We start from the raw sequence: 26,180 nt of genomic DNA, 5'->3' as shown, positions 1-26,180 counted from the left end.
CGTGTGTGTGTATTTTTCAAAGACGAGCCCTGAGGAATAGGACTTGAAAAATACCCTGGCCTGCATGTTTAAAAATGAAGGGCTGGGTAGCAAGCTGGAATCGGGCCTTCTGAGGCCCTTCTGCTTGACAGTTTTATTACCTGTATTGGCAACGGGGCTCCACAGCCGGGCCACCTGACTTCTCTTCATGTTTGGCCTTCCTTTTCTCCCTTCCCCCACACCCGGCTTGTACTTAAGCAGATTTAAAATTTAAGCCAGGGTTTCATAAACTTGAACTGTTTTCCCACCCCAGAATATGTGAAGTGGCAATTTTAAACAATGCCTTTAAACACGCAGAGTTCTGTCTCACCACAGAGTATGCCTGTGTGTGGTGTAGTGGTTGGACTACAAAGAGGAGACCTCTGTTCAAATCCCTCCTTGGCCCTGAAGCTAGCTAGGTGACCTTGGGCCAGGCACTCTGCTTCAGCCTGGTCTACTTCATCAGGCAGTTATGAAAAGAAATATGGGGAAGGAGAGGCACACGCATTCCCCCAAGCTCCTTGGAAGACGAGACAAAATTGTGCTAGATTGCTAGGGAGGAGGTCTCTTCGGGGGCAAGTAGGCATTCAGGGAGTACTAGCGGCATCTGAGGTCAAGCCAGAATCCCCGAGCTGTTAACAGAATCTGAAGTTAGCTGCCTTGGAAACTTGGCTTCCTGCTCCATTTGGTATCGGATGAGGCAGTGTGGAAAGCGTCTTTGCTCAGATGGAAGCAGGGAGGAGGGAGACATAACACCACCTGCAAGAAGCTTTTTTTGTTCATTCCTTCCTTACCTTTAACACCACCAAAGTACTTGGCACCAGGTCAGATCGAGAAACGGTAACATTACTTTGTTGTTATTGAACTTTTAAAACCGTTTGCATCAAACCAGCTCTCCTGCAACTTCACTGAATCAAGAAATATCAACCACATCTTACCACAGGTTTTTTCTTCCAGATTTAGGGCTACAAAACCCATGATGCAGTGCAATCATAGGCTGATTCCGCACACGTTGGATAATGCACTTTCAATGCACTTTATCAATCGTTTGAGGTGGATTTTTTGTTCCGCACATGAAAAAATCCGTTCCAAATGATCTATAAAGAGGATTGGAAGTGCATTATCCAACATGTGCGGAATCAGCCATAGGTTTGAAAACATGGGTGCAAAAATACATTTAGGGTTTTGACTTCAAAGGGAACAATGAATAATATTTAATAAAAAGTCTGGAGATACCACAGAAACCCATTTCTCAGAGATAGAATGGAATTTCTTTCACCTACAACTACGCAGAGTCTCAAACTGACCCTGGAAAGAAAAGAAAATCTAGAGTAGTGTTTAAGGCTCCCTCTTCTGTATCTGATTTTTCAGTGGCACCCATGCTGGTGATACTTTCTCTTGGCACAGGCCAAGAATCCCAGCTGAACAGGACTACACGCTGGCAAGATTGCCCTCGGTCCAGCAGCGGCCTTTTTTCTGCACCTACTGTTTCTTCAATCAGAAGTAGCAGCTCCTGCTAGTAATAAGGACCTTGATGCATCCTACATAATTGTTTGCCTTGATAAGGAAGGTGGAGGGGAAGAGGAAATGGTTGTCTATCGTCTGTGAAGAGCTCTTCAGTGCAACCAACGAGGATGTGTCGCTTCAGCGTCTGATTACTGTGCAAAGCTTGGTTGAAAGGAACTGGAGTCATTCATGGCTTATGACAAAAACAATATTAATGCCCCATAATGGCTGTTGCTGTTTCATAAGGGATACTAAATGTGAGGAAGTCTAAACATCTTTACAATCACACCCTTCTTGCAAGGAGCTTGGGGTGGCACAGGTGACTCTCCCTTTTTCCTCTTTATCTTCACAACAAACTTGTGAGACAGGTTGAGAGATAGAGAGGACACACACAATATCACAATCATGACCCTGATCTTCAACTGAGTGTCATGTCTGCATACCATTCATCCATGCCATTCATATGTTCTCTGTTCCCTGTATTGATTTGATCATACTGTGTAACTATGGGCTCTCTTATTATGCTCATGTACTGTGTCCATTATATTCATGCCATCTCGAGCTTGCCTAAAAACAAAAGTACTAATGTTGAAACTGTTATCTCTGAAGCCTGCTACTGATCTTGTACTAAAATGTAACTCTTCGCAAGAGACAAGAGGGAGTAGAATTCCTTGTAATCGTTTGGCTCCTGCTCCTTATATCAAAGTGCATACGCTTGTATTCTCATTCCTGCCAATCCTATTCATCTTTGAAGGACCGGTGAACTTAATGGATCTCTATAATAAAACCTTTTCAACCAAGACCCTGGAGTACTTGCTGTGAGGGGTTTGGGGATCTATCTGTCATGGACTGCCATTCCTAGAACTGACACTGAGACTCTAACCACATTGACTTTCCTTCCCGCTCTTCTCTTCAAGAATCTGTAAGAGTCTGGAGAAAGTCAACCCTCCCTGATAACGGCGGAGAGGCAGGGGTGTGCATGCATAGGGGAGAGAAACAGTGGCTTGAGTCTGAGGGCAGATGCAAAGCCATGACTTCCCTGATGGTGAAGAACTTTGGGGGGCACAGGGTGTGTTTGTGTGTTTTGATGCAGGGTAACAACTCTGCTGCCCTGCAAAAGTGCCCCTCTGCCTCCTCCGATTCTTTACTGGGGTGGGGAACCCCAAACCACTCCTCCAACAGACACCAAACTCAGTAAAAGTAAACCTTTAGAACTCCTTGCCACTCGGGTAAATATGGAGATTATAAAAGTGTGCTGGCTTTTGCGGGTGTGTGTTTGTATCTTCTGTTCACCCATGGGATGGTAGCATTAGGATAGTATCACACTTAGGACTCTAGGAAACAAGGTGCTTCTTTTGAGAATGCTAGAGCCACCCCCTGCACCTCTCATTTCTAAAATCCCTCGTCAGGAACCTGGGCCTGTAGGCCTTGAAGAAGCCTGAGGCCTAGAATAAATTTCCAAGAGGCCTGGCTGCCAATTCCCCTGCAGGCCTACATTTCCCGCTTTAAGACTGGACTAAGGAAAAAATAAAAGGCCAGACTCAGCATCAAGGAGGCTGGGCCATGGGAGAACTAATCTCAGGCCCCTCTTCTCCCAGGAGCTGGGAGGTTGAGGATCCCTCACCTAGGGAGGTTGGGCTGCACCCAGGAAAGTCCAGGTGTGGCGGGACTACTCAGGCAGTCCCTTTCAGAGGCTTGATTGTTTTCTTGCCGGCTTCTTCCATGTATTAATCTTGCCCTGCTTTCTGAAAAGTACCGTTAAATGTGCTGCTCACAAGTGTCCTCCCCCCTCTTGCCCCATCTGGTTAAAGAAAAGGTTGTTTTACTCTGCTGGGGTTCTCGTGTCTCTAGCTCAACCAGTCACCTGGCAACACCCTCCCCAATAGAGGGGCGCTGCTTGGAAGGGTGGAGGGGGGTACTCTGGGCTCTCCCTAGTTGAATCCCCAGCCCCAAGTGGTGGCAGTCAGCATAAGGCCTTTGCCTGCCCCAGGGCTGAAGAGGGAAAGGGGTGTGTTGGTGGGCCTAGAAGGCTCCTGGGCGGGGATACTTGGATAGGCCCACACAAGACCCCCTGCTCCATGACACCTGAGATCACTGGAAGAAGAGACTGAAGCTTGGTACTGCAAGAGGGCCAAGGGCATTCAGCACCAACTTGCCCTTTGCCACATGGTCCTGGTCCTGCCCAGGTTGGGAATTTCCTGGAGATTTGGGGGGTGGAGCCTGGAGAGGGCAGGGTTTGGGGAGGGGCCTCAGTGGGGTATAATGCCATAGAGTTCACCCTTCATAGCAGCCGTTTTCTCCAGGGGAACTCATCTCAGTGGCCTGGAAATTGTGATTCCGGGAGATCTTCAGCTACCACCTTGAGGCTGGCAACCTTACTCCCAAAGTGTATTGGTAACATTCACTTGGTGCAATTGAGAACTCTAACTCCATACCTAAAAAGCAGTCTGTACTGTTTGTGGCAGCTGCAAAGCTTGCTGAATCCCCAACAGGGTAAAATGGTCATTTCCCCGCTTCTGCACACACTGCCTTTAAGAATCAAGCTCCAGAAAAGCTTCCAAGGAAACACTGCAGCGCCAGGCAACTGAGTTCCCCTCCAGCAGGCCTGCTGCAAGCTGTGCTCTTGCTGACCCTTTCAGAGACAGAAATAGCCTTGGAGAGAATGGCGAGCAGCTAGGGGAGGGGGGAGGACAAAAAGCAGGAGATGGCATAGCAGGGAGGGAAAGAGGGAGGAGGGGATGGGAGGAAAAATCAGGGCAGGAAAAGAGGGACTGTTTGGAAACGCTCCTCCCAATTTCCTCTGCAACCATTCTAGTAGCTCAGCTGGCTGTCTCTCCCCCCCCCCTTCCTTTTAACTCTCATCTGCTCTCAGCATTCTGGCCGTTATGGAGCATGCTCAGCCCTCAACAGGGCATTTAAATAAAAAAAAATTAACAAATTTATAAAGCCACATTTTTCTGCATATTGGGGGGGGGGGCTTTCCCCAAGCCAGTAGAGTCCCCTGCCTCATCTGTACACAGCCCCATTGGGGAGACTGCATATACTCACCCTCCTCCCCCAGGGCAACCAGCTTACTACCAGATAGTGATGGAAGAATTGCAAACACTGCCCACCCACCCCCGGGAACAGCCCCCCTCCTATCCCTAGAGAAAAAATGAGACAAACCACCAGATGCATAAAAATTTATTCCAGTCGTCAGTGATAGTCGTATGGCCATATAAGAGTTTCTGCCTGCGGAGGTGGGGTGGAGCAGGCAGCCCATTTTAGCCTCTCCCCTTTGTGAAGAAGGCTCCGCAGGTCTCACTCGTAGTTGTTGGGGGTCAATGCCCCATGCATGGCGCACACCAGACACAGAGTGGGGAAGGTGGCAAGAGGTAAACGCACAATTTGTACCATTCCCTGGTGCGTGGTGAGAGAGATTCCTGGCTATCTCGAATGAATCCAGAGGGGTCAGGAAGCTCAGCTCCTGCATGCAATATGGTTGATGCTAGTTAGCCTTCACTTATATTTAGGGCCAATTCTCCTGTTAACTTTACCCAACGCAAACAAGATGGGAAAAGTGTCCCTGGATTGCACCCCATTGCACTGCATTTGGGGGGGACTGGCTGGACTGAACGCTCCGCCATATAAATATATGCATGCATTGAGAGAAGAGCCCTCTTCTTAGTTTTCCTAGGTAAATATCTTTATGGGAACTTCCATGACCATGTAGTTAACCCGTCTAAATCATTGCACAGCCCTGGAACACTTCAGTTACCGCCTGTGTGCATTAGTCTAGCGGGAAGTGGAGAAGGTGTGTTTAACAGGTAATATGAGAATGGCCACCTACTTACTTTGGTTCTGAAACACGTACCAGGAAGGTGACAGACATATTGGGGCTAAAACAGTCACACAACCAGTTTTCAAGTCTGCATCAGTTGCAGCCTCTAGCAGAGAAAAGAGGGGTACTGTGAGAGCTTGACACCCCCTAAGTAAAGAGAAGGACTACTTGCTTCTAGTGATCAACCCAACTCCAGACCAAATGCATACATACAGATGTCAATCAAAGAGGCCACAAGGAAATGAATTCAGGCGAGACCCTTCCTCAGGTATCAGTCCATGACCTGGACTTGACAGTAAAGATGCTTGGACCTGGCACAGTTAACTGCAAGCAAACGTACAGGATACAGGTCCAAGTGGAGTGAACACGCAGGCACAAGAGGGGGACAGGTCCCATTTCCTGTCACTGGTCCTCTTTTCCCTTCATCAAAGAATGTTAAGTTTTAGGATGGATGTATTTCTTTAATTTTCACTAGTGCATACTGCAGTTCCCCCAACCCAGGCAACCAAACAGCTATTGAGCATTAAACGTTTTTTTTAGTCTGGTGGCAGAAAAGATGCTGCGTTGGTACTTTTGAACCAAGAAGAAGAATGAAATTTCACGTGTACTGAGATTTTGCTAAGAGCAACACTGTTTGTGGTCCAGCAGGCAGCTTCCTGAGTTTAAAGGGCTACTTCTGAGATGCAATCCAAAGAGGTCAAAAACACCGTTCCTGAAGATCCATGAGAAAGTGCTGCCCCCTGCCCTGAAGCATTACAGTGCAACACTCTAGTCCTCAAGGTCACTGTCAGTAGTAAGCAACTGGAAGCCCCCTGAACCAAATCTGCCCTCTCCTGTCCCCCGTCTGTGCACAACTCAGCTGTATCATTCCTGTCAATGACCCGTCAATTTCCCTTCCCCCCACTTCACCTCGTCCTGAGGGTTCCGTTTATAGAACAGACAACAGGCGCATCTAAACAGTCTCCCCAGCTATGGGATACCCTAGAGATAGCAAGAGACTATGGAACTGGGTTTAGGAGGTGGTTTCCGGCCTTAAAGGCCTGTATTGGGGCCTGGTTTCCATGTGTAGCAAGAAGTGGGAACAGAAGGGTACAGTACTGTGGACAAAGGCCTGGGCTAGATTCCCCCCTCCCCCTCCATGCACTACTTTTCTATTGTGCAACCTGTTTTCTGAGTGGAGGAATATTCCAAAGTGGTAACCCCCCCCCCACCTGCAAAGTGGTAGCCGCTCATCTGGCAATTTCTAACACTTCATTCTGTCCCATGTGCAGATGATGCCCTAATTACTTTCAGCAGTGGCCAAACACCGTGTTGTGCTTTCTGCCGTCTGTTTCTCTCTCTCTCTCTCTCGCACACACACAGCCCCAGAAACGATGGGCCCAGTACCCTTCCACTGCTCTGACTACTGCAACCGCCTTCAACCAGCTCTGAAAAGACTACCACTGACCTCCTAAGCAGATCTAGTAGGGAGATCGCCCAGCCCTTCCCAATCTGCCTTGGGTGCCCATTATAAGGAAACCAAGTTAACAAACTGACCCTGAGCCTGGAATGTGCACAAGACATTCCGCCCCAGGACAAAGACTATAGTCTACACCGTATACTATGGAATGTGTTTGTTTTCTGGGGGGGTGGGGGGTGGGATTCTAAAAGCAGTGGCAGACACACATGACCCAGCACCTTCCTGCAAGCATGCTGTAAGTCATGTCTGCTCTGCTGGTGCCCGCTGAAGGATGGGATTCAAGCATAAATTATTTGATTTGCAGCCAAGGATTCTCCCAGTTCTGTTGGCACTGGACAGGTGAAAAGCAGGGCTGTTACAGGAAGCTAAAAGAACAGAGGCTTAGAAACTAGAGTAGGGAGTCATCCTCTTTGGGGGGGGACATCAGAGAGGATCCTTAGGCCTATGAGCAATGCCAATGTGACTGAAAATCAGCTATCCAGTCCGACAGCCCACTTTCTACCACAGAAGGACTAAGAGAAATAAAAATGAGAGGGGCAGCTCCCAAGTTGGATGGGAGGCTGAGGGTGGTACTGAAGAACGCAGGGCTGCCACTGAAAACAGTAGCCTTGTGTCCCTGGCAATGTGCAGATTCTGAACTGGGTGTGTTGGAATATCCCATTGCAGTCCTCTGCTGATAAGCTGTAGTGGAAACATCAGCATGCAGCATGAAACCCCGGGGGGAACCAGGGCCGATAAACACTTCTGGATCAATACCAGGCTTTGCTAACTGGAGGAGGAGACAACATGTTTCCTGTGGGTGCAACAGAGCCACTGTGTAGCATGGAAATGAAACCGTCAGTGATGTTATCCCACCTCCGGTATGGTTAATACCGGACGTGCCAATGGCAAAAGGGTTTCATCAGAGGAACTTGCCACTGCCTACTGAGGGACCGAACAGCCCTACTCAAGGAGAAGGAAGACGTGCCCAAGGGTAGCTTTCAATCTATACTAAGCAGAAGTAGCCGGAGCACCATCAGCCCTCCTAAATGAGCCTGCCTCTTTTGACAGCAGCTGGGGGGGGGAATGGAGTGGCAGAACGGGGGTGGGAAGTGGAGCAGCAGCGGAATTCCTCACTGCCTCCAAGCTTCTCACGGGACACGCACGGGCTCTGGCAGCCCTAATGCCAACAGGTCTATTTCTCAAGCAGTGCTAGCTAAGTGGGCCAGTTCAGAAACTCAGTCCTGCTTAACAGGCAAATGATTCTGTGGAGAAGTGTTAGAATGAACGTGGATGTGACTACGGTTGTTCTTGTGATCACAGCAGCTGGAGAAGAAAGGGGTGGGTATGTAGCTGCTTCCTGTTTCCAGATTCAGGCTGCTTCACAGTCATGTTCCCCCCAAAGATTTGTGGGCACAGGGATTCTTCTAGCTGCATCAACCCTAGGAATGTGTCCTAAAATGAGGTCAGAAAAGGACCCCTCCACCATGTGTGGGACACTGGGATAGGGGCAAGGACCCTGAAGAGAAAGGTCCTTATCTGGTCACCACCAGGACCAAGTGAAATGCACCAAACCTGTCTTCAAAGAGGTCCCTTTTCAATTTGAACTGGTGCCAAAGAAAAGCACAGAAATTATTTCCTTTTATCATGTACATATTCACATGACTGTTTATAAACAGGAGTCAGGAGGGGCCCCTGGGACCACAGCCACAGAAAGCTACTGGGCTAGGTGTACTTCCCTTGCATGCGCTTCCTTTCTTTAACGGGTCCAGCTCTTGTATCTTCAACAAACAGCCTGACATGCAGAAATGTAGCAGATGCAACGCTTGCCTGTTTCCAAGGTAAGCATCCCGTTAAAATCTCTGTGCCAAGCTAGAGTAGAACTATTCAAACACTGACCAAGCGTGCTTGAGGTGGAGGGGAGTGTGACCATCAACGCCAATGCCCCCCTCCTCCACCACAGCAACTGCCCTGGTCAACACCACTAAAAAGCCCCGAACAGAAATCAGGCCTGTTGTGGGGAAGGACAGCCAACAGGACAGATGGGGTGGGTGGTTGCTTAGCAACGGTCCAGCGCCCCCTTTGTCACGTTGAGGTCTAGCAGAGTATTCAAGGCCCTGGACCAACGGCTTCGGCCTGCCCAAGAGAATCAGGGCAACAAGAGGGGCTTCCGAGACACCAGAGCAACGAGGCCCAGTACAACTACCCAAATGGAACGTGGCACACCCACACACCAATGCCAGGACGTTAACACCAAGACAAGGGCGTTCCTGAGAGGGGAGCTCACCACAGACTAATCTCCACCCTCCCAAATTTTTGAATTACTGTCCATTCTTAAAGTTTTTCTCAACCCCCTTTGTCAATTATGTCCAATAAAGGCTTCCATTTAAGCAGCAGACGCCACAAAACTGTGTGAACCCAACAGCCCTCCCACAGGTCTTTGGCCTCTCCTTTGTTTGCAATGGTACGCACAAAACTACCTCTTCCCTGCAGAATTTGATGCCGAAGGGAGAATCCTGAGGCTGAACATGCTGTTTTTTGAGGCTTGGAGCAACCTTAAAACAAACAAAAAAATGCACACGCCTGCTTTGCTGGAGCACAGCAACAGCTTCAGACTTTGAAGACGTCCTATAAAAAAAACCCTAAAACCCAAAATAAATTAAATAAAGGTCAGCTGTGGGATATGTCTAGCAGCAGAGTGAAGAACTGGTTACCTGAAACATTGGCTAGGAAAGAGGGTGGCACTCCCTGAGTGTGGGAAAAATACTTCGGGGAGACGGAATGAAAGTGAGCCTCAGCCCACGCCAGCAGCATGACGCAGTGGCTATTTCTGCTTCTGCTGGTGCAAGGGTGGTCTTCCTCTCCCACTGCAATGGGGAGCGAGGAAGCGGGGAATGAGTTAGTTCTTCCAGGTTCCGTCACGTTCTCCCTCCCTGTTTCTCCCTGGGCGCGCAACTCATCTGGGAGAAACGAAGCCGGCTTTTCCCAGAGACGGGCGGAGAAACAGTGGAGGGCTTGCACTCCCTTCCTCCTTTCACTTGTTCTTTGCCACGGCCTTGTAGAGGGTGACGCCAACCACAGCAGCCACGGTGGCCCCCAAGGCTACTCGGATCCAGAAGGAGGCAGCACCCAGGTCGATGTCATTCAGGTGCCTGGAAGACAAGAGCGACAAAATCTTAGGAAGGGGATAAAACCACAAGGCCAGAACGGAAGTTCACTCCAGCTCTGGGGAAAGAAAGCCTGCGCTCCGTCTGCTGAAGGGGCTTGAAACATCATCCTTGCATTGGAAGGAGGCAGAAGAGGCCCTATTTGGAGCCACGGGGAGTTGGCAGGGTTTTGGATGTTACTAAATGTGGCAAACTGATACCCCTACGGAGCGCAACTGTCCGGGAAATATTTGTGTTCTCCCCCCCCCCCACGCCATGGTCAACTTGTGATGGTCCTGCTCATTTCAACAGACACCAGGCGCAGGATGCCAGTGGATCGTGTCCTATGTTAATCAGCCAAAGGGTCCTGTGTGCGTGGATGCCGTGTGGCTCTTCTTGTGCTGCAGAATCAGGTGGGGAAAAAGAACTGTACTGCTTTATATCTGAAGGGGAGGACTCACTTAAAACAAATTCCCATATGTATTAAGAGCTCCCTGCAAGTAGAAATTAGCACAAGGGCTGGCCATACTAGCAATTTCCCCCCTGGCTTGCTTACCTTTTTCACTTGCAGGGAGTTTTATTTTTAACGAGAGCATCCAAAGGGTTAGGCTGTCCAAGAGTGACTGGCCAAAAGTCACCTCCTGAGCTACATGGCAGAGAGGGAATTTGAACCTTGATCTCCCCCTTCCTAGTCAAAAAATCTGTTACACCTCCCTGCTCTCCTTCTACCACGGCATGCAGAGATCAGACTTGATGCCAGTCCTGGGAGGAGAAAATGCACAGCACTTGCGGCTCCCACCCATTCCCTTCTGGCACAAGCAAGCGCCCTCATCAATGTGAGCTTCTGTGATGTGCCTGATTCCAGCACACTCCCAAGCTCTCCTCTCTTTCAAATAAATGGATTTATACCTCATATGAAGTCAAGCAGAGACCACAGAACAACCAAGAAAAGAACTGAACAGTGTTTCTGGCAGTTGGCGGGTGTGTGTCTTGTCCTAGGTAAGCTCTTTGCTTTCAGAAGCAAAATAAATTATGTGCAGTATGCTAGACTGACATGATTTATAAGTCGTAAGATTTAAGTGTCTCCCTCTCTGTCTGCAGAACAGTGGGAGGGATTTTTGAGCAGAGACTGTTTGGAGGGAGATCTGCAATGCTGAGGCACCACTCCCCTCCTTGGCTCAAGCGCTGTATTTACAATGCCAGGTAGGCTGGCTTAAACATATTCCACTCACACTTGCGCTGAGACAGGGTATAAATAGTGTGGAACCTTCTGAACAATTTGTAGCATCAGGGAGCTGTGCTCTGCTAGGTCAGGCTGTGCCCATGGAGGGGAATACTAACAAGTGATGATCCGTACCAATTCGAAAATCGCTTTTCAAGCTCAATGGAATGAATGGAAGATGTGCCTGGTGGGTGCTGTCCGGAATTCAGAAGTGCTCTGTTTAAATAGAGCTTTCACATTTCTACAGCATGCCTCTATCTTCGCTTAGGTTGTGCTAAGCACCCCTTTCTCTTAGGTGCAGAGGAGTTAGCCGTGTTAGTCTGTAGTAGCAAAATCAAAAAGAGTCCAGTAGCACTTTTAAGACTAACCAACTTTATTGTAGCATAAGCTTTCGAGAATCACAGTTCTCTTTGTCAGATGCATCTGACGAAGAGAACTGTGGTTCTTGAAAGCTTATGCTACAATAAAGTTGGTTAGTCTTAAAAGTGCTACTGGACTCTTTCTCTTAGGAACAGCCTTCTGCTATGTCATCATGACATCAGAAGCCATTCCATCAATCTCCCACCCTCATCTCAGACTTATTTGCATATCTAGCAACCCAACACATCTGCAAGGAAAGCAAGCAACCAAGTAAGAAGACTGTCAAGTCAGCTGCAGTCCGAAGACATAATGATATAACATGTCAGGATCTCAAAAAGCAAGGTCAGGTTGCTCTGAGATATGGGGGAAAATTGGCCACAGGGTCGGGCTACTGGTGAACATGACTGAGAGGACTGAGGATAGCAGAACAAGGCTGCAGGATGATGCCTGATCCTGAGTACCTGGGAGAAGGGAGTAAGGGCCTAGTGCAGGAGGAGGGAAACGTTTCAGAGAGCCACATCTGGGTCACTGGCCTGCCTGCTCCGGCGGTTTCTAGTTGGGCACCATCTTTTTTCAATGGGCAACAGGGGAGCTCGCATTCCACTCAGAGCTCTCAAGAGATACCCAGATGTGGGACTCTTTCCCACACTGCTGCACTTCACGGCCCCTGAACTATGAAGTAGACGGGCAACAGGTACATGACAGACAAAAGGAAATAATTCTTTGTTTGAGTAACTTAGTTGTGGAATTCACTGCTGGGGGAAGCAGTGATGGCCACGAGCACAGATGACTTTAAAAGGGGATTCAACAGATTCATGGAGGAGAGATTCATCAACGGTCACTAGCCCTGGGGACCGAAGGGAGCCTCCATGTCCAGAGGCAGTGGACCTTCAGGGCAACTGGTTGGCTGCTGTGTGCAAGAGGATGCTGGACTTGATGGACCACTGCTCTGACCCAGTAGGAGCTGCTTATTTTCCTGCCTGTTGGAACACTCAAAGCTGAGTTGGCCTATTTAGCTCAAAGTGGGCCGCTCTGATTGGCAGGAGCTCTCCTGGGACCACAGTCTTCCTCGAGACCTGCTACCTGAGATGGCAGGGACTGAACCTGGGACCATCTGTGTGCCAAGCTGGAGCTCTGCCCACTATCCTGCCTGCCAAAGCCTGCTTCTGATCATCACGGGGCAGGCACGGAGCTGCGCCCTGCCTAGGCAGGGAGGGGATGCCATTGTCTGCTTCCAGGCAGCAAATTCTTTTATCTTCACTACTGAGGGTTCATCTCTGTGCTCAGCTTTATGCTCATTTTCAAATTTTCTGCTACCATACTCCATTGTATCTGCTCACTAAACGTCCTGTAGTTCATTATTGTATTTTGCTCAGTGAACGCACTCATAACTGCATTTCACTTGCACTGTGTATCTGCCTTGGGTCTCAGTGAGAAAGGTGGTCTACAGGTAAATAAATAAATAGAGTTCTGCATTTGGCTCCCCCCTGCAAGCACCAAAACATCTTCAGCCAGTCCAGGTGTATCACACACAAAGCCCAGCGTGGGAAGAATCAGAAAGGTACTCACGGGAAGGTAGCTGCCGTGGCCAATTTGGTGTAGACAGTAGGGCTGGGTGGCCCTTGGCTGTTGCAGGTGAAATAAAATGGTGGCGGCAGGCGGTGCTTGTAGCAGAACTCGGCTGGTGAGAGGCCCCGCTGGGGTGAAGTCTGTGGAAGATCCGACTTGGAGGCCACAAAGAGGCAAGGGATCTGTCCGTCCACGTAGTGCTGCTGCAGAAGGGAGAGACGTGGGGGAAGGCATTTCCTATAAGGGATGTCTCTGTGTGTGGGGCTGCCTAAGGATCAGACCACTTTCAGTCCTCTCTGTTGATGTCTCTCCTGGGACCAGCCCTTGTTCTTTAGGTCCTTGTGGATACACCTGAAACTCAGGCTCAATATGCCATGCATCAGAGCAGTTGCCCACCTCAGCGATCAGAAAGTGGGCGGCAGGTTACCTTATAAATACTGGCGCAGTAATTGAAAGACTTGTAGTCCGTCACATCATACAGTAAGCAGGCAACGTCGCAAGAGGCATCTGACGTGTTTGTGAACTCTGCCTCCACATCGATCTCCTGCAGCTAGGAAGAAATCAAAGGAGATCACCCTATCTCTAAATCTTTTGAGGAAACTTTCTGGCTTTTTATAGTTTTTTAAATATTCCCCAACAGCTTATCGGAGGAAAAAACAGAAAGGATCATTATCCTTGCAACAGAAACGTACAAGCGTGTATTCACTGCCACGTGGTACCTGCAGATATATTTGGGTGTAATTCTTTGAATTGTTACCCACACCTCTGCACTTCCCTGCCGTCTACACCAAGCTGGCTACAGCAGCCACCTTCCCGTCAGTATCTTTCTGATTCCTATGTTGCTTTCCTCATTTAGACTATATGCTCTTCAGAGCAAGGTCCGTGGTAAAAACTTATGAACAGCCCTACTGGATTGTATCAACAGATCTCTCTAATCTGTTTCCTACTGTGGTCCACCAGATGCCATCCAGAAGCTCACAAGCGATGCTTACAAATGGAAAGGATGGGTATGTGGACAGACGCAGCTGCCCATTTCTACTCGGTGTGACTCTTAGGCTTCGCTACTAAATTTGAGCCAATCATCAGCCTTCCTTACTGAGCTACCCAACTTCTTGTGGTGGTCACCCCTATTACAAGCAGGTAAAAGACGCGATTTAAGAGCAAAGTGAAGCTGTGTTCAAAGGATGTATTTTAATCTGTTAAGAGTTACAATATTCAGAAGAATTGCACAAAGCAAAATAAAAACTGCAGGTGGCAGTTAGTGATGTAAGAAATGTGTCACACTGATTCATTATGGACAGTGACCATTTTGCAAACAACAGGCCTTGTTCCCATGGCGATTCATTCTGCAAATAGGTCAGCATGGTCATTACGGCAAGGGGGTGTCCTTATATTTGAAACCGTCTGGGCATCGGTGCCGGGTGTGATCTGTTCTGCTACACGTCTGTGAACAACATTTTCCCTGCAGTGTGCAAATTCCTTATTAAGTCGACCTTCCCAAGGTGTCCCCTTTAGGCCATTTGGCCACATTGCTTCTGGATCGGGGCGGGGGGGGGGGGAATGAATAACCTGTCATTTTGTTAACTTTCATAAGAGACTCTGACCAGTGTTGTTTAATCAAAAGACATCCAAGTATATAGGTTCGTAAACTGTCCACATTTCCCCTACATCAACAGCTACCAACTATGCTTGATCTTGCCCAAAAGGTCTTAAATATTGTGACTGTGATCTGACATAATGACATAAGCTATACAATGAAATGCACTCCATTTTTAAAGACATACTATTAAATACTTTTCTTGGCCATTGACTTGCACCGTGTTGATTGTATAGACTGTCTGCCTACCCTGGGATTTCTTCTGGGCCTGGAAACAGAAGGAAAAGCAGAAATATTCATCAGTTTTAGTGGTCTCAGGAGCCTGTACACAGAGTTACAAAAGATTTCGGAATGGACCACACTCCTGAACCCTAGAGAGGGTGTTCAAACCAGGCCAACCTGCTCCTCGGCCAGAAGGGGCATCTGTCAGGGTAATGGGTCCTTTCGGACTCAGGGCCCACAGAGTGGCAAGCACATAACTGCATATGGTCTTCAGATTCTGCCTGTGCCCAGCGTTTAGCTAGGGCAGCTTTAGAAACGTCACCACCTCACCATCTCTTAAAAGCAATCTGAAGACAGCAATCTTGACCAACCATACAGGGCTGTCGTAAGAAAGAATGGCTCTGCAGGCAGAGGGGGACTTGGAAGAGCATTCTGAAGCTGACCACAGGGACACGGGGAAGGGTGTGGCAGCAAAAACAAAAGTGCAGGACAAAACACCATCACAAAACCCTGAACAAACACACAAAGCAGTCTTGTACAGAGTCGGAACCGGGTGCACCTTGCCAAGTATTGTCTACTGACTCGCCAATTCCCATCTGGTAGAGATCTATGAACCAAAAATGATGGGGACTGAATCTGGGACCTTCTGCCTGCAAAGGAGATGGTCTCCCACTGAGCTACTGTCCCTTTCCCAAAGTTCTCCAACAAATTCCCTTTAATTTTCAGCCTCAGTTTTCCCACCTGCAAAATGGGAATAATGACCTATACTAACAGGCAAACATAATATCTCTTTCACAGGTGCTTTACAATCTTCACCTGGTTTGTTCCCAGTGTCACAATATATTAGCCATCAGGATTCGAGGCCAAGAAGAAAGTAATTTCACCATGACCGTGTAACAAATCTATAGCTGTTACAAGGGGGTGTGTGTGAACCCACACTATTATACAGTCTCGATATTAGCAAAGACCAAAAATGTGGGACTTTCCAACGAATGTCTTTCCCTGGTACGGTTCTGCTTTTCTTCAAGCTACTGAAGAACAGTGGGTAGAATTTAAAGTCTTCTTTGTCCCTACAAACAGGAAAGAAGGAAAAGAAGTCACAGACTCACCGCTAGGTTCTTCCCAAGGAAAGCCTGCAGGAACGCAGACTTCCCAGCGCCCTGGGATCCAACCACTTTGCACAGGAAGACATTCCGATGAGTCTGGCCCTTCTCCAAGTCGGTCCTCTTCTCCCGTGTAACTGGAGTGAGAAAAAGCAGGAGGAAACACAGAGCGTCAGTGCCTTTCCTTCCTAGTATGCCGGACAGTCTCCACCTCTGCCATGAGGTCATGCCCCTCCAGGGAACGAAGGGTGGCTGCAATGTGACCAGTTCCCTTAGCTGGCCCAAGAAAAGCAGCTGATGAAGATTACCCACAATCCCAAGATCTGTTCCACTTTCAGTATGGAAGCAGGTGCCTCATTGGCTGCACTCTGCTGACAGCAGGAGGGAGGAGGAGTCCAGGGCAGAGGCACCCCTCCCAATCAGACAGGGACCCACCTGTGATGGCGTGAATCTGAGAATCCTGCTCAGAGAAGATGGGGTAGCCCAGGTAGCCCAAGTGTTCCAGACACCGGTGGACATCCAGGTAGGCCACTAGCCTAGGAAGACCCAAGCACAGAGACGCCTGCCTGTTACAGGGATCACTGGGAGAGCAGCTGAGCGTGGAGGGAGAGAACTGGTAGTGAGGACAGGGGGAAGAGGGGCTGCGCTTACGTCCATTGGCAGAGGAATCCATGCAGGGAAAGCAGGCCTTTATCAGTGGTGCATACCGTGTGGTAAAGCTCAGGTCCCCAGGGCATGTAGGGGAACACGCTGAAGCAGCTCTGCAGCTCAGCAGGTGAGAGGGCTCCATCACGGTCCTGCAAGCGTGGGGAAGAGGATGCGGGTCAGGGGATGAATCTCCCAACACTTCCAAGGAGCTGAGCCCACAGAAACGCCAGAGGCAAAGAACCCTCTGGGGTCTTGCAGCGCCGCTCCAAAAGGGGGGACCTCAAGCACCAGCCCAACACGACTCCACCAGCAACCGAAACTTGTATCTCGTCCCTCCTTTTGTTTTGTTTAATTGGTTTATATGTGTGTGTGATTTGTTTTAATGACTTTGATTGTTCACCACCTCAGGAACTCCTGTTGGAAAGGTGGCATTAAAGTGTTTTAAATAAATAATAACTTGCAAAGAGCTCAGCCGAAACACCTCACTGTCCCAGGGCTGCAGATGGGTAGATGGGAGGACCAGCCACCCCACCCGCAGCTGCAGGCCAGATCCGGCTGCAACTAGGTGCAAATCCCTGCTAACTCATCATCCTGTTGCTTTGGCCTTGTCCAGTTGACCTCCCGTCTGTTTCCTTTTGCATTTCTGGTCCCTCAGAACAGCAGTTCTCAAATTCCCTTAAGTTACAGAAGGGCAGAACTAGTAATTCTCTGGCAGTGTCTGGCTCCAGCACCCCCCAGCCTAAACTAGGGAGGCCTGAGCAGCGACAAACCTCCAGCCACAGTACAAGCAAGGGACTTGGAGAAATCCAATGCGAGGCTAAAACCCAGGACTGCTCATTTTTTTTGGCAGACAGATCCAACTACAGTGCAGCCCACTCAAGGCAATAAGGGGTAATAATGTCCCTCCCCGGCATGTCTCTGGACTTAACAGGTGGCACTTTGGAGACATCAAAGGACACTGAGGCAGCCTCATGGATTCTAGAACAGGGAACCAAGTCTGGCCTGTTTCAGTGGGGGAAGACAGACATGTCTGGAGAACACTAGCCAATACAGCCAAATGGATCCTCCATGTTCAGTGGCAGGATACCACTGAGCACAGTTGCTAGGAATGCTACCAGCTTCACGTAGGCATGGGCTTGAAACTGGAACGCTGCCTCAGGGAGAATTCTGGCTCGACCCCCCTGGGCAAGTCTTATGCGTTCATGTAGTGGCCAACTGCCTGGAGCTCAGCTGCAGAGTGGCTCCTGTATGCAGTGAAAGCAGGAACTGGGAAGGGAGAACGGGTGTGGAGGGAGCATCCACAGCAATTCTATGGCCGAGATTAAAGAACACAATCAACGGGCGCAGCAAAGCAGCGATAATGCGTGCTTGCCTAAGTGGATCACCTTGTCATGTTTCTCAAAAATCTTCTGCAGGAACTGGTAGCCAAAGTGATTGAGCTCCGTGGAGCAGTCATGGGGCACCCGGATCCTGAAAGAGAAAGAGTGTGTGCAGGTCAAGACAGATGTTTGGTAGTGTGTGCCAGGACTTTTGAAGTCTCCTTAAGAACACCTGGGCGTGTGAAATGATGCAAGCACTCACTGCATGTAAAAGGGAACTAGAGTCTACCTTGCCCACCCCCTTATTAAGAAAAATCTACTAGGCTCAGGTATATAGCTGTAGACCAAACCTCCATAAGGAATTCCAAAAGGTAAAGAAAAAATCTGTGAAAGGTAAGGAACAAACTAGACCAACAACAGAGAAATATTACAATTAACTGCTTATTAGGGTGTAGGAGCATATGCTCTTGTGGTCTCTTAAAGTCAGCATTCCTTCCTGCCCGCCCCGCAAAACTTAAGAGGGCAACAGTCTTACGCACAGCGGGCAAAGATAGTCGTCTGTCAGCTCCAAAGCATCATCATAGCCGAAGCGGCGCAGGATGGTCCACGTGGTCTCATGGCGCCCCCTCTGGATGAAGAGGGTATTGAGGAAGAGGAAGCCTGGAGGTGGGAAAAGGAAGTTGGTTCTGTGTGCGACGGAGGCAAGCCAGGCGAGGGACGATGTGCACACGTGAGCGACGCTGGGGGGGGGGGGGGAGAGACCAGCAGCAGGCCTTGTCGTGTTCTTCTCCAATGACCAGCAGAATCCAACAGTTGCATGGACATGCTCTCCCTCTGCAAGAACAAGTGTCTGCAGGTGCATGTACATAACTCCCCACTGCAGAAGAGCGGGCAGAGCAGGCAGCTAGGACCAACTCAACCACGGAACTGACTGGGTGACCTCTGGCCTCTCTCTCTCTCAACCTAACATGCATTGCAGTATTGTGAGGGTAAGGCAGAGAACTATGTAAGCTGTCTTGAGCAACTTGAATGGAAGGTAGAATACATATGTGCTAAATGAAATCAATTGATTGCTGTAGCTTGAGGACACAGTTATAAGCCATCAAGAAACAAAGAACTCCATATCAAATCAAAACATTCCCAAGTTCCAATAGGAAATTAAGAACTTCTTTCTATTGAAGCAAACGGGGAGACGCTCAGAATGAATCTTGCAGACCTCTTAGCAAATCAGCAGTGATGCCAAGCTATAGAAGCAAACCACCTGGAGTGCCACAGCTTCAATGGGCAGCCTCAAGTGATACATGGAGCTTTGTTCTGCTGTTGCCCCCACCCTGCCCACCAGAAAAGCTTCATCCGCCGGGCAAGACACACAGCAACCTTCGCTCAGGGCTCTGTGCTGCTATTACCACTGAGAGTCAAGCCGTTGTCCTGGACTCCATCCGTCGTGTTCTTCCACACCACCATCTTCACGTCTTCCAGAGCCTGGGGGGCCAAGGGATTCCCGAAGCAAGACTTCTGCCTCCCAAGAGACACAAAGGGGGCAAAATCAGGGGGGGGGGAAAGAGGCCCAAACATCTGGGGCCAGAGGGAAGCTCCCCCCAGCCCACGAAGAGGTTGGCAAGTGCAGCACAGTGTACAGGCTGGGTATATGTAAAGTACAGAAACAAATCTAACACTGGGTGAGTTTCATTTGCAGAAAATAACACACGAGCAAGAAAAGGGTGAATTTCTACCACCGAGAGCAGGGTTGGGATTGAGATTTTCACTTAGCCTGGGACAGTGGAAAATAGAACATTTTTTGTGAGAAACTGGGATCTAAGTGCAGCTTAGGAATGAAGGGTAGAAGGTCTCCACGGATAAGGCCCCGAGGACTTTGGATTTTGAAACAGGCATTTCCTGAGCTCCTTTGCAAGCCTGAGGGCTAGAAACACCCCTTTCAACCTCCAAATTCTGGACTTAGCACTTCAACAAAAGATCCCGAGACTATGCAAAGATTTCCAGCTGCCCCCCCCCAACCCCCTTAACAGCACAATCCCAGGAGACGATACCTGGAAATAATTCAGCTCCTCATCACTTAGGATCTGGTTGTTATCCTGGTCAGACATACTGAAAATCCGCGTGAGTGCTCGTGCACACGCTGGCCTCAGCTGTGCGATGCAGAGGGGGAAAGAAGACAGGGATGGTTAAGAAAAGCAGATCGCATGAAGCACGCCCCCCCCCCCCCCAGTCCCAGTGCCCTGCAACCTCTGGCAGAAAGGGCCTGCTGTAGCCCCTGGCCCGGCGGTGAGGCTCGATTCGCTGGGCCAAACATCAGGCAAGACCAAGCAGGTTCAAATCCCTCTCAGACCCTAAATATGCAAGACGGCCTTGGAGAAAAGCCACCGCCCGTCCCTGAAGCGTGAGGTAGTGGGGGGGGGGAGAGATTTACACTGTGGGCATCTCAGTGCCTTAAGTGGTTAGAAACTGTACAGGCTGGGGAAGAGCCCATCACGGGCGGGCAGGATGGTGCTAGGCGAAGAGGAAGCTCCTCCCTCCTCCTGTAATCAGCTATGCCCCCCAAATCACGTGCCCCCCCCACAGAGGGTGTCAGGGGATTCTGGGAACAGCAGGGGGGGATCTGGAGTGGGGGAGGAGGGAATGGCTGAAATCTTCCCCCTCAGCTCCTGGCTAGGCCTGCTTCCGTGCCATCACTGGCTTCTGCCAATTACCAGTCATCTTGATGCTGCAACGTGTTAAGCTGGTATCAAACACAGATCTCTCTCTGGCTGACTCAAGCAAGAACTGACAGGCAGCTGCTGTAGCACCTCAAGGGGAGATTGGCACTGTAGCAGACGCTGCTGCCTTGGTCAGCAAAAGCTGAACTGGCTTGGCAATGTGCCAGAAGGGCAATCCCAGTTGGGCGGCATGGGGCCCCTGCCTTCTTTGACACAAAGGAAGACAGTATTCTGGAGGGCTGGAGTTGGGATTTTTTCCAGGAGCAGAGCTTTCTAGTTCATGGGCCTGAGGTACAGGATCCCACCTGCTTGTCCTCTGGGTCATAAAGTGGGGCTGTCGGGTGCAGAACAGCCTTCTGTGCATAGTAGAAGAGCTCAGAGATGTTCTTCAGGTTCTTTGCAGAGCACTGGTGGAGGGAGAAAGAGAAGACTGTTGAGCTAAGAGGGGACGGAATTTGGGCAATGAGTCTGGTAACAAGGCCCAGGTTGCAAGGAAATGCACTAAGACACCCCCCCCCCCTTTTCAGGCAAAGGAGGAAGACACAGACTGAAATCCTCCTCAAAGGGAAATATTTTCGGGGGGGGGGGCTGTGGGGCTCAGTAGCTGAGTGTCTGCTTTGCACATAGAAGGTTCCCAGGTTTGATCCATGCCCCCTCCAGTCAAAGGATCTCAGGCATCTGGTCTTAGGAACAGCTGGATTACAGACCCCTCCCCAACCTCTTCATCCCAACATGCCCCAACAGTCTCCCACCTCCACACAGGTCTCAATCTCCGAGAACTGGTTCATGATGGGCAAAATGGTTTCCATAGAGCTGCCCGTCTGCAAGTCCGATTTGTTTCCCACAAGGATGATGGGGATTCTAGGAAAGAGGGAAAATGTTTTGAGAAGGTTAAGTGTGTGTATGCGTGTGGGGGGGGGGGTCTGCTAGCTGGGTGCAGCCACGCACTGGGTTTGTGCCAACACAAACCCAGAAAAGGGAGCAACGCAAGTTCAATTCAATCAATGAGTTGAAGAATTCCTCAATCTGAGGGCATTCCAAAGGGGGCAGCAGAAGGCTTTTAAGGTCCAACAAATCCTTTGGTTCATGAACCGATGGAATTTTTGTTTATTTAATAATAACAGAATAACATTTGATTTATATACTGCCCTTCAGGACAACTTAAAGCCCACTCTGAGCAGTTTACAAGGTGTGTTATTATTATCCTTGCAACAATCACCCTGTGAGGTGGGTGGGGCTGAGAGAGCTCTGAAAGAGCTGTGGCTGACCCAAGGTCACCCAGCTGGCTTCAAGCAGAGGAACGGGAAATCAAACCTGGTTAGTTACTTTTCTGTTTTTATTGCCAGACCAGAATATTTATTGCATGTGGCCAAAGACCAATACAATCAAGCAAATCAAACACACAAGCAAAACATAAACACCAAACAATAAAACTATAATGCTGACCTTTTATTGCTGCCAATATAGAGTTTTAACTATGCTACCCACCTTGAGCCCCAGTTGTTGGGAAGAATGGCAAGTTGACGAATCTTACAAATATATTACTTATTATCTGGCCCCTCTTGACACGAGCAACAGGAGGTAAAACTATTCCCAGATGGAGCCATTTCAAACAGTTGGAGGGGAAGTCACATGACCAATTACAACTCCACGCAACAACTCCCTGCGCACAGTAAACTAGATGTCAGGCAGAGGAGCTGCCTTCTCCCTGGTACACTGCACTTTGCACATACAGCAATTCCACCCCTCCACAAGATGGCTGAAATAGAGATTGTGGGACTTGGACCCAGGACCTTACACTTGCAAGGCGGCTCTCTAAGCAGTGAGCTAACCGGCCATCTTCTTGGCAAAGCAATGATAAAGTGCAGTACATAGAGGGTTTTCTGCCCCGGGGGAGAGGTCCCAGGCATTCCAGGTAAATATCTGCATGGATGTTAATGAGTGAACCAGGAAGGGCCATAACTTAAGAGGCCGACAGCATGCTCAGGAATGTACACAGTCCTGGATTCAAGCGCCCACAGCTCCAGCAAAAAGACAGCAGGGGCAGGAAAGGCCTTTCTCTATTCAGATCGGAGAATCCAGGTGGGCCAATGCTTGGACTTGGGATAAGGCAGCCTCGTAAGCTGGTCTGTCCATGAGGAAGGCACTCCTGTTCCCCTGCTAGGGTCACCTCTCCTCAGCAGCTTGTGTGAACCGGGCCTTAGGTCTGCTTCCAAAACACAAAGAAGAATTCTACGGCTGCCCCAGGCCACCGGAACAGGCACACGTCTTCCCCAAAGAGATGAAAACAGCCACAAGGGGGAAGAAGAAAGTGAAGGACACCCTGAGAGGATCAACCCAGAAGTGGCCTTGAAGGGCCCATCTGGTCCATGTCATGGTACCTGGAGCCCTTTTCAGCACCACCGTTCACCATGGGAATCCACTTGGTCCGAATCTGAAAGACAGACCCGCAAAAAAATAAGCAGCTTTTAGAGAAGACTTCAGAACTCTCTGTTGGGGGAAAAAAAAACAGACAGAGAAGGGGAGCCCCGGCAGGAGCAAGCCCCGTGAAATCAGCAGTCTGGGAGGCACCCAAAGGTTGCACAGCCCCTGCCTCACCCCACACATCACGTCACCAGCAAAGAACAGGCGCACTTGCAAGAGGTACCTGCAGCTCTACGGAATGCTGCCAGAGCAGATTTCACAAGCCGCTGGCACAGCAACAGCCTCTACCTGCCCCTAGAGACTGCCACACGCCAGGGCATGTAGCAGGAGAGCCGCACCACTACGAGAGCTGCACAGCCCTCCTCCTTCCAGGGCCATCTCCTGCAGAGGCCTTTCAGAAGGTCCGCCTCAGAGGGGGAGCCAAGGCAGCCAGCCCTCCCCTCCAGCTGGGGCCATCTGCCATTTGGCACTCTCTCTTGCGGTGGCTGTCCCATCGGGTCCTTCAGGCACAGTTATATAAAGCCATCTAAGAGAATCTGCCTGTGTTTCGTCCCCACTTCCCATGCGGCCCCCTTTTCTTTTTTAGGGCTGTGTGCGCCTCTGGTTGTACATGCTTTTTCAAACCATAAGCCATCTTTCAGGCAATGGCAGAAAGTTCCCACACAAATGCATCAAATAAACAAAGGCCAGTTCCCCACCTTTTCGATGCTGGACTCCTCCGTCACGTCATATACCATGCAGACCACGTTTGCCTGCAGGGGAAAAGAAGCCTGTGAGGAATGCCGGCAAATCTATCATAGTTCCAAAGTGCTTGCTGTACGGCTGGTGATGGGGTGTCAAACCAGGGAGGGCAGCACACCCCTTTCTGGCATTCGAAGCAACATGATGCTGAGAGAACTTGCTGTCAAATAGACAAAGCCCCGCTCCCCCCCTGAAAAACCAGGCCCGAAGGCACCAACACTCTGGCTAAGCACCACTGGCTGCTTTATTATAAAAGAATCGAGAAAGAGCTATCAATCTGTGAATACTTTCAGTGTCCGGGACGGGCGAGTATAATTGGTATAAAGGCCTCTTCTGGATCGTACCAATTCAGGCTACAGGTGGTGATGCTGAAGTTGCAGGTCTGAATATGAATCCCAAACTTGCAAGTCCGCAAGAAGAGTAGGCTGGAATCCTCCCCCTCACTGACATGCTCATTTTCTACACATGGGGAATTCCTACAATTGGCAGAAGCTTCTTCTAGACTGGGTCACTGGAGGAGAGCTGTATGTCTGAATGTACCCCCCCCTGCATACAAAAAAATTGAGTGCCATGAAAAAGGCAAGACTCCAGCACTTTACCCTGACATCCTAGCTTTCAGACTGCAGGCAAGGAGGGCTACATGCTTGTGGGGGAGGGGGAACCTCTCCCTGCATGTCTAGGAAGCCCATTTGACCCCAAACACCTGTCACCTATGCTAGTTTGTCAGGCTTGTGACACTCTCCACAATCCCACGGTCATTACTCATACAGTATGGAAAAGCAGATGGTGGAATAGCCATCCCTTTCGAAACAAGGCTTATTGCTTAATCTCCCCCAAACGTAGAAGGGATTTGGCACAGGCGCTCAAAGCCTCTGGTATGCACCACAATCACCCGGGCAAGGGAGGCGGAATCAAGGCTCAGGGGTAAGAACAACATATGCTCTTCATGTGCAGAGTCCTGAGTTAAATCCCCATCGCCTCTAGTTAAAAAGATCTTAAGGAGGTTGCTGTCAAGCCAAGCCAATCAAACCGGCAGAGGCGGACCCGCAGGCCTTCCTGGCATCAGTCAGGCTGCTCAGATCACCTCAGCAGGGCAGTTTTCAACTTGTGGGTTGGCAACTTCAGAGAGGGACACGGAGCCCCACCTGCCGAGTCTCCCACGTTTGTGTTCTGCTGTTTTGGCCCATACCCAGCGCACAAGGGGGCCACGCCTCCCGCTTCCTCTTTCCACGCATGCTGAGAAAAGCAACAGGACAGGGAGGTGATGTCATGAAGGGCGCAGAGGATTCCTTTTCAAGTAAGGCGGGGCTCCTCCTCTTCCCGACATGTGACTGTTGTGTCACATGCTTGCAACACAAAGAGGGGGGCATGGGTGCTGCTGGGAATTAGAGGCAGACAGCAGGTTGGGAAAGGATGCAGGCCACTTCACCTCGACCCCACGGGGACTCAGAAGCACGTTGAACAAAACCCTGCATGACTGGCACTAGCCAGCCACCTCAGCAAAACGGCCCCCCCCCCCGCCCCACCTTCCCTGGGCCAACAGTACCATTCCAAGAGAGAGGAAGACAGGAGGCATTTGAGATTCTCCGAGGCAGCCTGCATGGCAGCTGCCACTTTGAGAGGGAGTTTCAGGAGCAGCAGCGCCGTCACCAGGAAGAACCGTCCCCGCCATGAGCCTCCTCAAGGACTAACAGTTCATTCCCAGAATAAGCCTGTGTGGATCACAGCCCACTTCCTCAGATGCTTCTGATGCAGCAAGCTTCAGTCTATGGAAGTCTGGAATCAAACCTACTTAATCTTTAAAAAGTACCACAAGGTTTTGACCAGTCAAGACTTTTAGTCAAAGAGCTTTAATCAGGTTAAAAGAAAGTGCCACAGGGCTCCGGTTTGCTTTTCCTGCCTGGCCCACTGCTCTGAGATAAGAGGGAGATTTTTTTTTTAATCCAAGTATTTTAATGCAGGAGGAACTGTGCCCTACGGACCAAAACTGCCCTAGATCACAGCTGGGGAAATGTTTACTTCTTGGCTTGGCTCTAGACGGCAAAGTCTCACTTGTGTTCCGCTTGCTAGAGGGAAATGGCACATCCAGTGCCCATCTGAGGAATCCTTCCTCTCCGGCGGGGGCCGTAGGAGTTTGCAATCTGTCTGCTAGCTAATTCCTGCCTTGTTCGTTCGTCACCTATTCAACGCTCCTCCTCCTCTGGCCAGGGTCAGGTTTAACCCTCTGGGCTAAATTGCATCCAGATACTTACAAACAAGCAAAGGATTAAACCAACTGTTAACAAACACTGATCATGTTAATCCCCAAGACGGCCTATCAGAGATCTCTGCAG

General features: G+C 49.7%; 1 protein-coding gene across 2 annotated transcripts in view; it reads right to left on the bottom strand.

Moving 5' to 3' along the window:
- Positions 1-4,691: 4,691 nt before the first annotated feature.
- The window catches only part of RHOT2 (ras homolog family member T2), a 33,438-nt gene continuing 11,949 nt past the window's right edge, over positions 4,692-26,180 (bottom strand). For both annotated transcript variants that reach the window (XM_054992787.1, XM_054992788.1), the window contains 15 exons: positions 23,805-23,858; positions 23,064-23,116; positions 21,435-21,543; positions 20,988-21,089; positions 20,017-20,115; positions 19,375-19,483; positions 18,508-18,628; positions 18,035-18,119; positions 16,653-16,798; positions 16,437-16,537; positions 16,008-16,138; positions 14,864-14,944; positions 13,507-13,629; positions 13,080-13,282; positions 4,692-9,934 (listed from right to left, as the gene is read on the bottom strand). In XM_054992787.1, coding sequence (XP_054848762.1) covers positions 9,817-9,934; positions 13,080-13,282; positions 13,507-13,629; positions 14,864-14,944; positions 16,008-16,138; positions 16,437-16,537; positions 16,653-16,798; positions 18,035-18,119; positions 18,508-18,628; positions 19,375-19,483; positions 20,017-20,115; positions 20,988-21,089; positions 21,435-21,543; positions 23,064-23,116; positions 23,805-23,858 — 1,635 coding nt within the window. In that variant the 3' untranslated portion in view covers positions 4,692-9,816. The remainder of the gene's footprint in view (positions 9,935-13,079; positions 13,283-13,506; positions 13,630-14,863; positions 14,945-16,007; positions 16,139-16,436; positions 16,538-16,652; positions 16,799-18,034; positions 18,120-18,507; positions 18,629-19,374; positions 19,484-20,016; positions 20,116-20,987; positions 21,090-21,434; positions 21,544-23,063; positions 23,117-23,804; positions 23,859-26,180) is intronic.

The sequence above is a fragment of the Eublepharis macularius genome, chromosome 12 (assembly GCF_028583425.1).
Source record: "Eublepharis macularius isolate TG4126 chromosome 12, MPM_Emac_v1.0, whole genome shotgun sequence".
NCBI classification, from domain to species: Eukaryota; Metazoa; Chordata; class Lepidosauria; order Squamata; family Eublepharidae; genus Eublepharis; species Eublepharis macularius.
The sequence above is the reverse complement of the archived record's forward strand: the minus strand, read 5'-3'. Positions and strand labels throughout refer to the sequence as shown.